This window comes from Phocoena sinus, chromosome 10 (genome assembly GCF_008692025.1).
Source record: "Phocoena sinus isolate mPhoSin1 chromosome 10, mPhoSin1.pri, whole genome shotgun sequence".
NCBI classification, from domain to species: domain Eukaryota; kingdom Metazoa; phylum Chordata; class Mammalia; order Artiodactyla; family Phocoenidae; genus Phocoena; species Phocoena sinus.
The window spans coordinates 101,443,315-101,457,689 of NC_045772.1; the positions used below are offsets into that span (position 1 = coordinate 101,443,315).

General features: G+C 44.0%; 1 protein-coding gene across 3 annotated transcripts in view; it reads right to left on the bottom strand.

Moving 5' to 3' along the window:
• DCP1B (decapping mRNA 1B) overlaps nucleotides 1-12,282 on the bottom strand; it is a 50,087-nt gene extending 37,805 nt beyond the window's left edge. For 2 of the 3 annotated variants that reach the window (XM_032645893.1, XM_032645895.1), the window contains exons 1-3: nucleotides 12,110-12,282; nucleotides 8,290-8,330; nucleotides 4,949-5,076 (exon numbers count right to left, since the gene is read on the bottom strand). In XM_032645893.1, coding sequence (XP_032501784.1) covers nucleotides 4,949-5,076; nucleotides 8,290-8,330; nucleotides 12,110-12,262 — 322 coding nt within the window. In that variant the 5' untranslated portion in view covers nucleotides 12,263-12,282. Of the gene's footprint in view, nucleotides 1-4,948; nucleotides 5,077-8,289; nucleotides 8,331-11,810; nucleotides 12,047-12,109 lie in introns of those variants that run through there. The other variant, XM_032645894.1, reaches the window with a different exon arrangement.
• Between the last annotated feature and the right edge of the window lie 2,093 nt (nucleotides 12,283-14,375).

The following is a 14,375-nucleotide window of genomic DNA, read 5'->3' on the forward strand; positions in this document are numbered from 1 at the left end:
CTAGCCATTATAATCCTGATTACTACTCCCTAAGAGCAACCTTTTCCATGACAGTTATTTCGGCTCTCCATTTATTTCTCATCCAATTTTTTTTTCTGGTATGTAAACCTCTTTTCCTATATATCATCTATACACTACCTCTTGATTCTTAAGAAAAATCCATTGAAGAGGGTTTAGTTCTCTGACAATACACACACTCTCACACACAAACACACACACACACTTTTCCCCATCCTTCCAATGTAAGTATAACATCATTTCACATTTAGTGTTTATCATTTAATTACGACCAGCAGAGCCAAATAGTGTACTATGATTATATTTCCTTTCTTGTACAATATTTTGCTTTCCCAGGAATTAAGAATTGTCTCCTTTTGTTCTTTTTTCCCCTCTCAGTTTTTAATGTTCTTATGTCATTACCAAAATCACTGAAAAAGGAACTGTAAATGTCCCAAGAGATTCAAACTCTCAGGTGTAAATCTCTTCTTGGACGCGCTTCCTGAAGCCTTCCATCTTCCTACTTTTAGACTGACTCATCTTTAGTTCAGTTGCATAGGGGTCATGATGGGACTCCTCTTTACCACTCTTCTCAGAACTCCTTTACCTCCAACCTGTGCTTGGATCCCCCTTTTCCCAGATGGCCTGTGTATCTGTCATAACAGCCCGAGTTATGCTGAAGTAACAAATGACCCCCAAATCTCAATGGCTTACAATGACAAAGGTTTACTTCTCACACACATTACAAGCCCATCATGGTTCACCGCTGTGCCTTCATCCCAGGACCAGGCTGACAGACCACCGCGAGTCATCATGGCAGAAGGGAAAGAGACGTGGTTGAACATGCATCTGCTCAGAAGTCACACGTAGCACTTCTACCCCTATCTCACTGGCCAGATCAATCCACACAATCAAACGTGAGCCCAAAGGGCAACTACACAATATCGCCCCGGAAGGGTCAGTGGGGGAAGAACCAAAGAGCACTGTCAAGTCCGACATCAACAGGGCAGAGTCTTCTGCAGGGCAGTAAGGTTAACAATTGTGAACAACGAAGCTGTCGTGGCATGTCTTCCTCTCTCTCGCTTGTGCCATTTTTTTCATGAAATCCACCCTGCACCCTTGTGGGTTTGAATCTTTTTTTACTCCGTTACTGTCATTTCAACAGTTTCAGGAGTGTGTTCGATCTGCCACGTTGAGCCAAAAGTCTACCAACCAATCACTTTAAAAGGGAACTTCTAGGTCATGGTCTATTTGAAAGATGAGGACTGTCTGTAATTATAACTTTCATTCAGTGTACCATTTATCATTATTTATAGCAGTTTTTCTCAGATCCTACAAATGTCAATAAAGAATTTAAATTGTATTTCTTTATGAATATAAAACTACCCAATATGGTAAATTCACTTTAAAACTGAGGAGTTTTCTAAAACAGCTTTGATCTCGGTGTCTTGATTTTTGCCTTTTCTGATTTGCTCTAAGCTCCAAGCTTATGTCTGCAATGAAATCAAGCAGCCCCAAAGAATTTCATTCTAATTCTGTAATCACAGACAATAATATATTCAACATGTTGGCCTAGCTCTGAAATCTACCTGTCATTGCTGTCTGTAACTTATCTTAAATATTATGACCTACTCGGGAAAATACAGTTCTAAACTGTATCTCCCTATACCAAAATCTTATTTAGTTCTGAAATGGCAAATACAGCAAACAGCTGCTGGAGGGTAATAATACACAAGAAACAGTCAGATTCAGCTTTTTGTTACATTAGTTTTATTTGATATTCTCCTTTCTAATAACGGAGATACAGTAGATTCTCAACTTAAAAAAAAAAAAGCAACTCGCCTTTTAACTCTGGAGTGTACACTACAAGACTGAGCATTGCGTATAAGGTAAAGCTTGCTCAGACCCATCACTCGTGTGCTGGCACCTCCACCGCTTGGGCCTGGATCTCTGGAGATAGGCTTTCTCAGTCCAAATGCTCTTTCCATCTCAAAACGGTCACAGACCTCGGTAAATTACGTAATCCCTTTAACCTCAGTTTCCTCATTTACATAATAGGATTTCTAAGGAAAAGTGATGAGAATTAAATAACCCATACAGAGCCTTGACATGGTGCCTGGGAGACAGTAAGCACTCAGTACATGTTTGTCGGGTAAATATTTTCTCATTCAACAGGCACCTTATTTACCTATAAAGCTTACAGAGGTCAAACTCTATGACAACCAGGTTTAAAGACTATAAATCCTGTACTGTAATAAAACCATACATTTTGTGTTTGGCCGAAATTCAGTTACTTATTATACATCTTTTTTTTTTTAAATTAAATGAAGAAAGTTTGAGTTTTCACTTCTTTATTTTGCTCTTCTAAATCCACACAATTTTAGAAAGGGATAGTTATCTCCTCACGTACCAGTTTTTTTAACCTAGTGAATTAAAAAAAACTCACCACAAACCTGTATCAGCTCTGCCTCTTGACATGTCCCAACCTGGCCTATGACATATATTGGCCAAAGTGAAATGTCAGGACTAAAACAGGGAGATCCTTGACTCGACAGATCTCGAGAGGTAGAGAGTCTTAAAGACCGGTCCTGAGTGAAGCTGGGTTCATTGTTCAAAGGATGATGAATGAATCTATACATCATCAGAGAATATGCGAACCAGATGCAATTATTCCATAGAGTATCAGAATTATTTAAAAACATTTGAGAGTATCTGACACGCTGAAAGCACCTGGAGCAAAACCCTCTGGGAACCTCTGATGTCAGAGACTCTGAAGAGGCTTTTATAAATAAACGAAATCCAAATGACTATGGCTGCAAAGTCAAGATGTGCCAAATTATTAAGGAGAAAAGAAGCAAAATAAACTCAGGAAGGTAAATAGATCCATTCCCTTCCACTCTTTGTTGTTCAACTGATTTCATTTGTCTTATGGAAGCTCATTAGAAACATTTTAATACACAGCCCAAAGGCTGCCTTCAATGTGCACTCATGGTGAACAGTGGAGAGAGCAGTACAGGCTGGTGTACAAAAAGCAACGGACCTGAAATCAGAATGTGTGGGTCTGTCAGGGCTGCCACCTCCCTGAGACTCAGTTTTCTCATCTGCAAAACAGCAGGGAGAGTGTCTGTCCCTCAAAGCTATGATGAGGAAGTGTGGGAAGATGAATGAAAACGCCTGGAACAGTGCCGTCTAGTAGAAACATACGGTGAACCACAAATGTGAGCCACAAATGGAATTTTTAACTAAAAAAATAAAAAGAAGCAGGTGAAATGAATTTTAATAATACTTTTTATTTAACTCAATATATTCAAAATATTACCACTTCAACAGGTAAATCAATATAGGACTACTGAGATTTTTTCACATTCCTTTTTTTTGTACCGAGTCTGTGAAAATCAGTGTGTCTTTTACATTCATAGCTCAGAGTGTAAAATTCAGACCAGCCACCCTAGCCCGTGGGGCGGTACTGGACAGCACAGCCTGGAACCCAGGTGGGGCTGAGCACGTTTACTAGATCCTAGCAGCTAAACCCTGTGGGACTGAGGAGGGTTATTTTTAAAATCGACCACATTAAAGAGAGTTTGTATTTTCATATCTTTGGTACAGTACATAATATATAATATGTAATATTGTAATAAGAATTTAAAATATTATCTATACCCACTAGACTCAGTATATATCCAAACTAAGGGCAACCAAAAGTTATTATAAGCCACTAATATTCATTCATTTTATATTTAATTTTGCGGTTATTTTGTTTATTAGGATTTGAGTTATATATTAATCTGACATAGAATCTAATCATCTCAAAAAAAGAAAATATAACCCGACATAACAAGCACACAAAAAAACTCAAACAGCTACAAGCTACACGTGATTAAACTACGCCTTCCAGCAAAGAAACAGGAACAGTAAACAAGATATTTCTCTGTATTACTGAATTTTTCATTTCATAGGACCTGCCATTAGAAAGTCAAGTTATATAGTTTTAATAGCTTTCTTATAATTTTTTTCTCGTAAAAATTTAACTGTATTTTCTAAATAGGATGACCACCTATCACGACAACTTAGTTACATGTGAATATAAGTAAATATAGCATTAAAATCATGCTATATTTACTTCAGAACAATTCGATGGGGTTGAAACATATATTACTTGTATTACATTGTTAACACTGAGTAGTACACAGAAGGCAAATTCTTGTATCTTGAGCTCAAAGAACGGGGTGGAGAATGCACGGTAACCATTTCTGAGCTGCAAGGTCTTTCTGGAAGCCAGCACGGAGCACGCGCACACGCGTTTAAGCAGCTACAGTGTGCTCTCGTGTTCTGTGTGGAGATGCTCCTGCAGTTCCTAACGTTCTCATCCACTTTTCTGTGGGCTGCCCAACGGTTCAGCACGAGTGGTCAGAAGAGATGCAAGAGTGAGATGGGGACCGAGTTCTGGGCAGGCGACTGCTACCTCATTTCAAACCTGACGAGGACCATTTAGTTACCTAACAGAACTTAAACTTTACCAAGTGTTATGAAATTCTTAAGGACCAAAACTCTGTGGACTTTGGTTTTCGTTTACTACGTATTCAAAAGATGGCACTTCTGGAGGACAGGCCCCTCCCTCCAGCATCTCATCGGATGCTCAGCCGATGACACGCAAGCTGAATGGCTAGCCTAGGTCCTGCAGCACCACCGAGGTGCCCTCTGCGGTCTCCTGGCCAAGGACTTGCCTCCCCCAAGCCCCGCTCAGGCTCACAGCACAAAGCGGTCCAGCTGCGGAGGACGAGGTTTAAATGCTCACGTCATCACATTCACACTGTTTCCGTGTAAACTCTCCCGACGAGGAAGCTATCCCGCACCGAGGCATGTGTTTCCCAGGCCACCCGTGCGGACCCCTAGAGTCACTGACACTAGACACAACAGTCACACACAGTCTCAAACACGCGTTCAGACTCACATCTGGCATTTCTGTAGAGAAGGAAGGGGTCCTGGAGCTGGAAATCCAGGTCTTTCGTGATGGGCTCTGTCCTATTCTCCATGCTCAGCCTGTTCATGATGGTGAAGCCGTGTTTCGGAGAAGCAGACCTAAAGGTTGCCGGGGGCGGGGGGACACAGAGACACGCCGTTCAGAGCAGAGCACTTCCGGGACAGGGGCATCTGGACACGCCTTCAACCTTTCCGCCCCTTCACCGTGGGCTGCACCAATGCGCGGGACGCATACGGCACGCCGGCCATGCCGGTGCTTTGGTAAAGTCCAGCCCTACTTACTTAACTGTGTACGTATGTACATATACACAGCTTGTTTCCCTACCCACGCTGTAAGTTCCTTTAAGGCAGAGATGGTAACTACTGATAAAAAAATTACCGACAGACACCTTTAAACAATCTTGACCGTTAATACAGAGCGTACGTCACAATTATAGACAATGTTAGTGCTGGTCTGAAACTGAAAGCTGTGTAATTTCTTAGAGAAACAATGTAACTCTGGTCAATGAACTTATGAGGAGATACAGTATAATTAAAAGTTTATACAATTTAAAGCAAAGAGCAGACACTTAGTATTCTTCAGTGTAAGGCAAACAGCTTCACAGATAAGCTACTACAAAAGTTTTTATCCATAAAACTTTGCATTTAGTAACTTTTTATTTTTAGTTTCATTCAATAAACCTTCAGTGCCTAGTCTCTGTCAGGCAGGAAGAACCCAAATCATAGAGAAACTAACTACAAGTGCATCTGTCTACCCTTGGGGGACAGGCCAGATACCAACCCAACTGTGCAACTTCTGCTGACAAACTGGGACACACGTGCTCACACACTGAAACGGAAACAGGCAGGGCCACTGATTTAATCTGGGGCACAAGGTAACAAGCCCACAGAAATGCTGTGAGCAACAGGAAGAAAAGGGGTTTATAGCTCAGTTTTATTCCACCTCTAACCACTTGATTTACTACCTACAGCTTTCTTATGAGACTTCTAATTTTAAAACTGATGGAAGGCAATCCTTGCCTGCTTATTTTACTAAGTGGTAGCGTGGTGCTGGGCATATAATGAACACCGGAAATAACCACGACGATCATTTCAACTTCAATTCTGGGGAAGAATGAAGCGTGACTTCCAAAGACCCCTGTCAGAGGGTCCTCTGGAAATCACCAGTGGGTGTAACTCTATTACAGGAAGACACACGAGGAAACAAAGACATAATTTAAAAAATGGGGTTAGGTGTTTTTATACAGAATCAGAATTTGATTCTTCCAGTGTTTCATTATCACAACAGGCTTTCCCCCCTCTAGTGGTACAGTTACTACACCATCTCACAATTTATAAAATAGACTCAGAGGATACCAACTGCTCTAAAGCAACATCTGTTAAGTCAAAATACATCACTGGCAGTTCCATTACCTGTACCCAAAACTCCCTTGTGATTTCCATGAGCTGTCTGTCGTCCTCGAAAGACCTCAACATTCTAGAATCTGGGATCAGATGGTGGGGCTGGGGTGGGGGGGAGAGGGATGGGAGAGAGGGTCCTGCTCTTAAGGAGTCAGATGTGGGGAAGAGATTAAGGACTAGGGAAGGATCTGCTTCTCAGTTTAAAGGTTTGTTTAACTGACAGCTCCATGAGGAACTCAAGAGTATATTAAGAAGTACTTGAAAATACCAAGCTACGTTTGGCTTTGGTACAAAACAGAAAACACTTGCCTCATCTGCTACTCCTCTGCACTACTAAAAGTGCTCCCCGCCGCTCCCACCGCTGCCTCCTGCCCACCCTCCACGCCGAAGCTGCCCGGGCCGCAGGGGCCTCTGTGTGCTGCTCTAGCTCTGCCTGTCTCCGTGGTGACTCCTCTGCGTCCTGCTGACCCTGAAACCCAGCCATTAGCCCCTCAGCTTCTCTACTGACTCCAACGACCAAGCTAACGACGCCGACACCTCCACACCCTGTGCCTCCGTCCCTGCCCCGTCCCGAGTGCCTGGTGCCACCACTGCAACGCCCTGCCATCACCCCAAAACCACTATTTCAAAATGAAACTAAAACTATCCTCAAGCCAGGTTCTCAACCTCCCATCCTTCCATTCCGCCAATGAGTCTATCATCCTCTCTGTTTTCCATTTCAAAATCTCGCCAGTACTTTAAAATGCCACCGCCCCCTGCACGCAGTCTCCCAATAAGCCCTCCCCACTTCACCTCACACCCGCTCCGCCACCGCCGTCTTCTCCGTGCCTGCATAACGCTAGCACACCGACTTTCGCGCACGTCCTGTCATCACTCCTTTACTCCCCCACTCGCAAACCTTCAGCGGCTCCCTACTGCTCAGAAAACAGCTTTCAGCACCTTCAGTCTGATACTCCAAGCCAGCAAAATCTCTTTACTCTCACCGTCAGCTTCTAACTCGTGCCAACCGATACACACTCTCCGCCCCAGACCACTGCCCTCACTGTGCTGTACCACGGGGCCCCTGCCTCCGCCTCCGCGACGCTCAGCTCCTGCCCTGCACTCGGCAGCTCGGCAGAGCCTCCCAGGGCCACACGCCCGCCCACTCGCTGCTTATCACGCGCCAACTGGCGCGGGGGTAGTCCATCCACACCGTGGTTTACCTTCAAAGTGTGTATAGAACAGATGAGCGTGTGTGGGGTGGGAAGGGTTATTATATCTCTGTAACCCACCGGTGGTGATGGGCCTCAGCTATGAGATCTTACGTGGACGTTTCTGTGAATAAACAGCTTAGCTGTGAAGACAATGTACATACTACACATCTCTGTGTGCACGTGTGATATTAGCAACAGCTGATGAAAATTACCAAAAAACATGAATTTATTAAATCTATCCTGAAACATATGCCACTAGCTGTACAGTGGAGGGCTGAGAGACCTCTTTAATTTTGATCACGCTTCTTCAAGGAGTCAAGAGGTGGCGTGACCAATAACGCTCTCCTCCAAATGCTGGTTAGATAATCTAACGTTCTGACCAGTGTACTTCTGGCTCCTTGCCAATCCATTATACTCAAGTACTTTGTACCATTCATTCGAATTAAAGAATAAATAGTTAACACTGCTTTTATAAGAACACAGAGATTTAAGTTCATCCATACTGAAGTTTACATTATATTCTGAAATCAGTATTCATGACACCACACAGATGCCATCATTCAGTATTCCCTTCCTTATGTCAACTAATAACTTCAAACTAATAGCTTCAAACTAAGTTCTTTCCCTTCTCTGAAATAAAACTACACTTGAAGGGTGACACAGCAGAGCTAAGCCATGAGTGAAAGACAGTTTCTTTATGAAAGTGAAATACTCTTACCTTGTGTAAACAAATAAGGTTCCTTCCACATCAGTCTTTTCCTAAAAAATAAAAACAAAACAAACAGCAAAACATGTATATTCTGTTCACTAACAGGAAACACTCACAGAGGTCAGAGAACACAAGCATCTTAGAGAACAGGAATTCGATCAGTTCCAAGTGGGGTCAAACCTACGTAACAGAGGGGTAACTCTCAGCGAAAGGAAGCAGCAGATTTTTTGCCCATCGTGACTCTGCTGCTCAAGCAGTGGGAAGCATCCCCCTACTGTCGTTTACAAACTACACCAGAGCGCTGTCTTCCCCCTGACCTGGGGACACGGCCAGATGCAGAAACCACCGCTCTCCGCACTTCCTTCTCCTCCTCTGTTTTCTGGTTTCCTTTTCTCTTGTTGTATCCTGTCACCTAGGAGAGCAGCGGACCTGCCGATGACTCTACTCTGACTACTACGCAGAAGACAGCGATGCTGCTGTAGTTTTCAGACAAACTAATCGCCTATTTGATGTGGACTACTTAGGGTCAAGTCTGATCTTTGAAATACAATTAGACAGAAACATTACCAAGCTAGGACTCAAGAACTCTGCCTGAGAGGGACTGGGAAAGTTGTAAACTTAAAATGATAAACTATCATTTCAGTTCACTGGGAAAGGCTCTTTTCCATCTCCCCAGGCCCTGATGAAAATGTTCAGCTTACTAAAAAAAAAATTTAAGTACTCATTTGTCTGATTAACTAGTAATCAGACCATTATATCTCAGAATTTAGAATTTATCTTTGCTATTTGCGTGGTTTAATTTCAGCATTCTATTTAACCTCTCAATATTTTGTTATTTATATATCCATTAGCAAAGTCATTCAAAATTTAAGTACTCTGTAGTTTTGGTGAAAAATACTCTTTAAGAAACAAATGTATATGAAAAGGATGATTCTGAAAAGGCACACAAAAAATTGCAAGCATGATCCTTTCCATGCTTGAGTAATTTCATCATCCTTAGACTGGATTTACTATTAAGTGACCACTTGCTACGAGGACAAAGCGCTTTTCTGTCTTCCAGTATTTGACCCTGGACTGTTTCATCTCAGAGATCCTAGTCAGGATGTTTCTGCAGATCAGCACACAGAAACCTAACAGCCTTCGACCTGTTTCCTTCCTTCCTTAATGAAGTAGTGATAGAAATTACCTGTTCCTTAAGGAAAACCCAGAATCAGAAATGTAAATGGCATGCTTTTCCTGAAATTATTCTCTAACTCCAAATTTGTGATTCTTTTAGTTTATTGTTCTGGGTCCCAGTTTCTCCGCCGAAAAGGGATAACAAACCTACACCACGCAGATCTTTGGATTAAAAACGTATTTTTCATCTAAGGCTCTATGACACCTAGATAAAAAGGTCTTTGGAAACGTAAATTCTGGTCTATTCTGGCTGAAACAGCTCAAATTCACGTATTTTCTCCGTCCCTCCACGGTTATACAGGGGTAACCAGATTTTTTTTTTTCTTTCTGGGCAAAGCCCAGGTTTGGGGTTTTGGGCAACAGTTAAAGCAAGATTCTATTAGCTCTTCCTTAGGTCCTGCAAGTAAAGAAGACTTTTTTTTTTTTTTTTTAAATATTTATTAATGTATGTGGCTGCTCCAGGTCTTAGATGCAGCACGTGGGATCTTTTAGTTGTGGCATGGGAGCTCTTCGTTGCGTCATGTGGGATCTAGTTCCCTGACCAGGATTGAACCCGGGCCCCCTGCATTGGGCGTGCAGAGTCTTAGCACTTAGACCACCAGGGAAGTTCCTAAAGAAGACTATTATGTTAAAGTATTAGTTCACAGCTCTGGGGAATTTTAGCTTAAATTTTAAAAGTACAATTTAATGATTTAATATTACACTCATAAAAACTAACAAGTGCTAAAAAATTAAGCAGTTCAAAATTTAAAATAACGAAGTAGAATGTAAAAATGCTAGTTTGCAAACTATTGGGACTTGGCAGACTACTTGACACTTTCAAATCAACGCAATCTACATCTGGCTATTCTGTTAAAATAATGAAAAAGTAAATCTTCATTTACCCTCTAAATCTGCCTTTCTCAATCATATATGTAGCATCTGAGTCACCTAAGAAGCTTTCGACAAATATCAAACGCTTGGGCCCCATAGCCTCAGATTTCTGATTTGGCGGGATGCACTGATCTCGACTCACAGAACTTAGAAAATCACTCGCTAGAAACAAGGGGTACCCGACCACTATCAGGCAGCTTCTCAAGCTCAGCACTTTTGACATCTGGCGCCAGGTTAACCTTTGTCGTGGGGGCCTGTCCCATGCGCCGCAGGATGTGTAGCAGAATCCCTGGCATCTACCCCCGGGATGCCAGTAACGTGGTCCCTCTCCAAGCGACAACTAAAAATTTTCTCAAGACCCTGCCAGTGTTGCCTGGAAGCAAAATCGACTCCAGTTAAGAACTACTGCTCTAAGGGTTGAGAGGCGAAAACACCACCAGGGTTAAGACACACCGGTGTTTTGGGGGAGTGGGATTTCCTGGCAAGGGGAAGTAGGTCTAGTTCCAAAATTCCTACTCCAGTCCCGACATAATCGTTCTTAAGCTTCCTTAAAGCAGCTCATTTTCTGTCCCCGCTTCATTCCTTATTCCTCCTGCCGAATGCCTTAAGTTAGCCTTCACCCATATTCAGTGTAATAAGAATTCCCCTTCTTTACGTCGCACCTGCATACACTTCCTCTTCTGTTCTTAAGCATGTCCTGTACGCTTCTATTAGGCTTATGTTCAGAAGCTCCCGTTGTGGTGGCATATGGAGACGCACCATCAATTTGCTTGCCCCCAGCAACTGCCCTGCAGCTAAACTAGGTCTCCGTCTTTTTTGTTCCTCGGCTACCACAGCCTTGAAGATGAGTCCTTTGAAAGAATGACCTTCTAAGGGATGAACCATGCGTTGTCTGAAAGCAACAAGTCCAGGAAGCAGAAAAACATAACTCCTGTAAATAATGCACTGTGCCACTTGCGACTTCTGATGCGGCTGTAGAAGGGCGGCCTCTGTAACTATGGTAACACGGGTCTCAGAGACCCTGTCCAACGCCCGTAAGAAACGACCACTACTCAAAGGGAACCTCTCCTGTACCCGTTAACTTGTGAGAATTCCCCAGACTCTCGGTCGGGTGTCAAGTCAGTCCAGAGAACGACACACCCCGAGCCTCATCTCTACTACCGAATTTCCTCAGCGGAATTAGGACATCATGCCTTTGGCGCTTTCCTACAGAGCAGTATACAGCCGCAGGTAGAATATCTGCATTTTAAAAGCTGCCGCTGAAACTTGTCCACCTCGTCGCTCAACGTCCTTGATACGAGGACCCGGGCGACACATGCCCCCGAAAACTAGGGAGACACAGCTAGGAAGCGGCGCGCTTCCTCCCCCGGGACCTCGCGGGCAGGTGTCCCCACGTCCCTCCATTGCTGCCTCTTTTCGGTGAATTTCCTGTTACGAACTTAGGGCAAAGCTGTTCTCTTCTCTCCCATGTTAGGACCTACTTCTTAGCGTCTTCGCTTCTGTGAGTGGTTTTCGGGTAAACTTTAACGACCTGCTGCGGAAGGTGGGGAGGCCACGTGAACTACTGGGGCTGTGTCCCGTCGGAGGGCTCTCCTAGCTGACCGCCAGGACGTGCCGGAGCAGGGTGTCTGACCCGCTCCGCGGGGCTGAGTCCTGCCCGCGCTCCGGGACTCAGTTCAACGCGGCGGGAGGTGCCCGCGGACGCCGGACCCGAGTGACCGCGGGGGGGACCTCCCCGCCCGCTCGCAGCCCCTCCCCGGCCCCGCCTGCCCGCACGCACCCACTCGTTGGCCCGGTGGCCGAAGGTGTACAGGGCCACCTGGCTGGCCACGTCCACGATGCGGCTGATGTAGGGATCGTGGCGCCGCAGGGCCGCCAGGCTAATGTCGCGCCCCTTCCCAGCTGGGTAGCCCGCCGCCGCCGCCGCCGCCATCTTCCCGCCGGCCCGCGGGGCGCCGCAGCCCTCTCGGCAGAGCGCAGAGCGCGCAGGCGTCACTGGTCGATGGCCGCGCCGCGCCCGCCCGCGATCGTTGCCACGGCAACCGCAAGGCGGCCCCCGCGCGGTCCTGCGAACGTCCCGGGTACGTGACCATCGCTGGACGCCGGGAACGTCTGCTCCTCGGCGCTCCGCGGTCAGACCTGTAGTGATAAACGCGCCTCGAGCGTGCGTAACTGAACAGGGAGGGAACTGCCATTTCTCGTGCGCGGACGCCGGGTGGTTCTTCAAGTGCAGTCCTCGACGCCCTGGCGGCTCCGAGACCCTTTCAGGGGGTCTAAGGGTCAGAACCGTTTTCGTGACAATTCGAAAACTCACCTAACTCGTGCCCTGTGCTGACTTTTGCACGAATGCTGCAGAAACAACGGTGGGAGAAAGTGCAGGAGCCACGCTGTACAGGCCAGTGTCACTTGACGGTGTACGTGATAAGGCAGAAAAATTGTTAATTTTATTACATTTCAACCTTTTGGTACACTTTTTAAAATTCTGTGTGAAAAAAAAGAGGAAGAAATCACAGAGCACGTGCCCTGAGCACCGAGCTCCCGTATTTGCCTCCGGGAAAACACTTGAGTGCTTAAGTCGCAAGCTGAGCTAGTGTTTTTATTTTTATTTTCACGGAACACTATTTTTACTTGAAAGAAAGATGGACAAACTATGGGTATTCAGACAGGCATTTGACAGACATTTTTTAGAAAATAAGTAACGTGCACCTGTCACTTCCAGGAAAACGAAGGGTAATTATTGTCACCAATGATAATTTTTGAGTTTTCAAGCGAGAATGAGAAGTTTACAAAATGTGTATCCACTGTCATGAGCTTGGCAGCTTCTCAATACTTAAAGTCTTTAATGATGAGATTGCTGGGTATTTGGAAAGCCTGTGGTGAGAGAATTCCTCTTTAAAACTTGGGAGAAAGGTGAACGTTGATCACTCTGGTACATGCATGACTGGATGTACATTTTTGTTAAAATATTTCAATAAAGCTTTAAAGTTTCTTTTATATCTTTGAGCCTTGGAGTCCATAGGCAAAGTCTACCTTTTGATAATTTCAGGGAGCATAGACACACCCTAGTTGTCTCTCTAGTACTTGGTCCAATGCCTTGTGCTGAATAGAAATTTGTAAATGCCGATTCTATTGAACTCAACCACGAGTTAGTCGAATTTACTCATTAAATATCAGCTTTTTAAAAGATCTCATGACTTACAGAATACTGAGATCCAAGTTGGCATGAAAGAGCGTACAATAACAAGTCCTGATCTTTCAGAGTTTACGTTCTAAAAAAGATAGAAAAAATTGGAAAGGTTTGTTTAGTTTTCCAGGTTATAAAGAAAACAAGAAAGAAAAGGGAAAAGACCTTGAAGATTACAGATTACACTCAGAAAAAGATGATGTATAATGCTGCAATGGCTTCAGCATTGCAATGTTGTTTATCTCCTGGCCCCAGAGCTTTGTTCTCTTAAAATTCTTTTTTCCCCCCAAATTCTTAAAGATCTAACCTTCTAGGATGAAGACAGAGTTCTGCCTAATTTCTACTTGAATAATCTGCGTTTGTAAAATCAGGTCATCATCACTTATCCAAATATGCTAAGTTACAGGCTCTTTATTAGTAAAAGGCCATTTTTTAAAAATTGGGGTATAGTTGTTTTACAATGTTGTGTTAGTTTCTACTGTACAGTGAAGTGGAGTTCCCTGTGCCATACAGCAGGTTCTCATTAATTATCTATTTTATACATATTAGTGTGTATATGTCAATCCCAATCTCCCAATTCATCCCACCCACCCCCTTTCCCCCCTTGGTGTCCATACGTTTGTTCTCTATATCTGTGTCTCTATTTCTGCCTTGCAAACTGGTTCATCCTTACCACTTTTCTAGATTCCACGTATATGCGTTAATATATGGTATTTGTTTTTCTTTCTGACTTACTTCACTCTGTATGACAGTCTCTAGGTCCATCCACGTCTCTACAAATGACCCAATTTTGTTCCTTTTTATGGGTGAGTAATATTCCATTGTATATATGTACCACATCTTCTAAAAGGCCGTTTAAAAT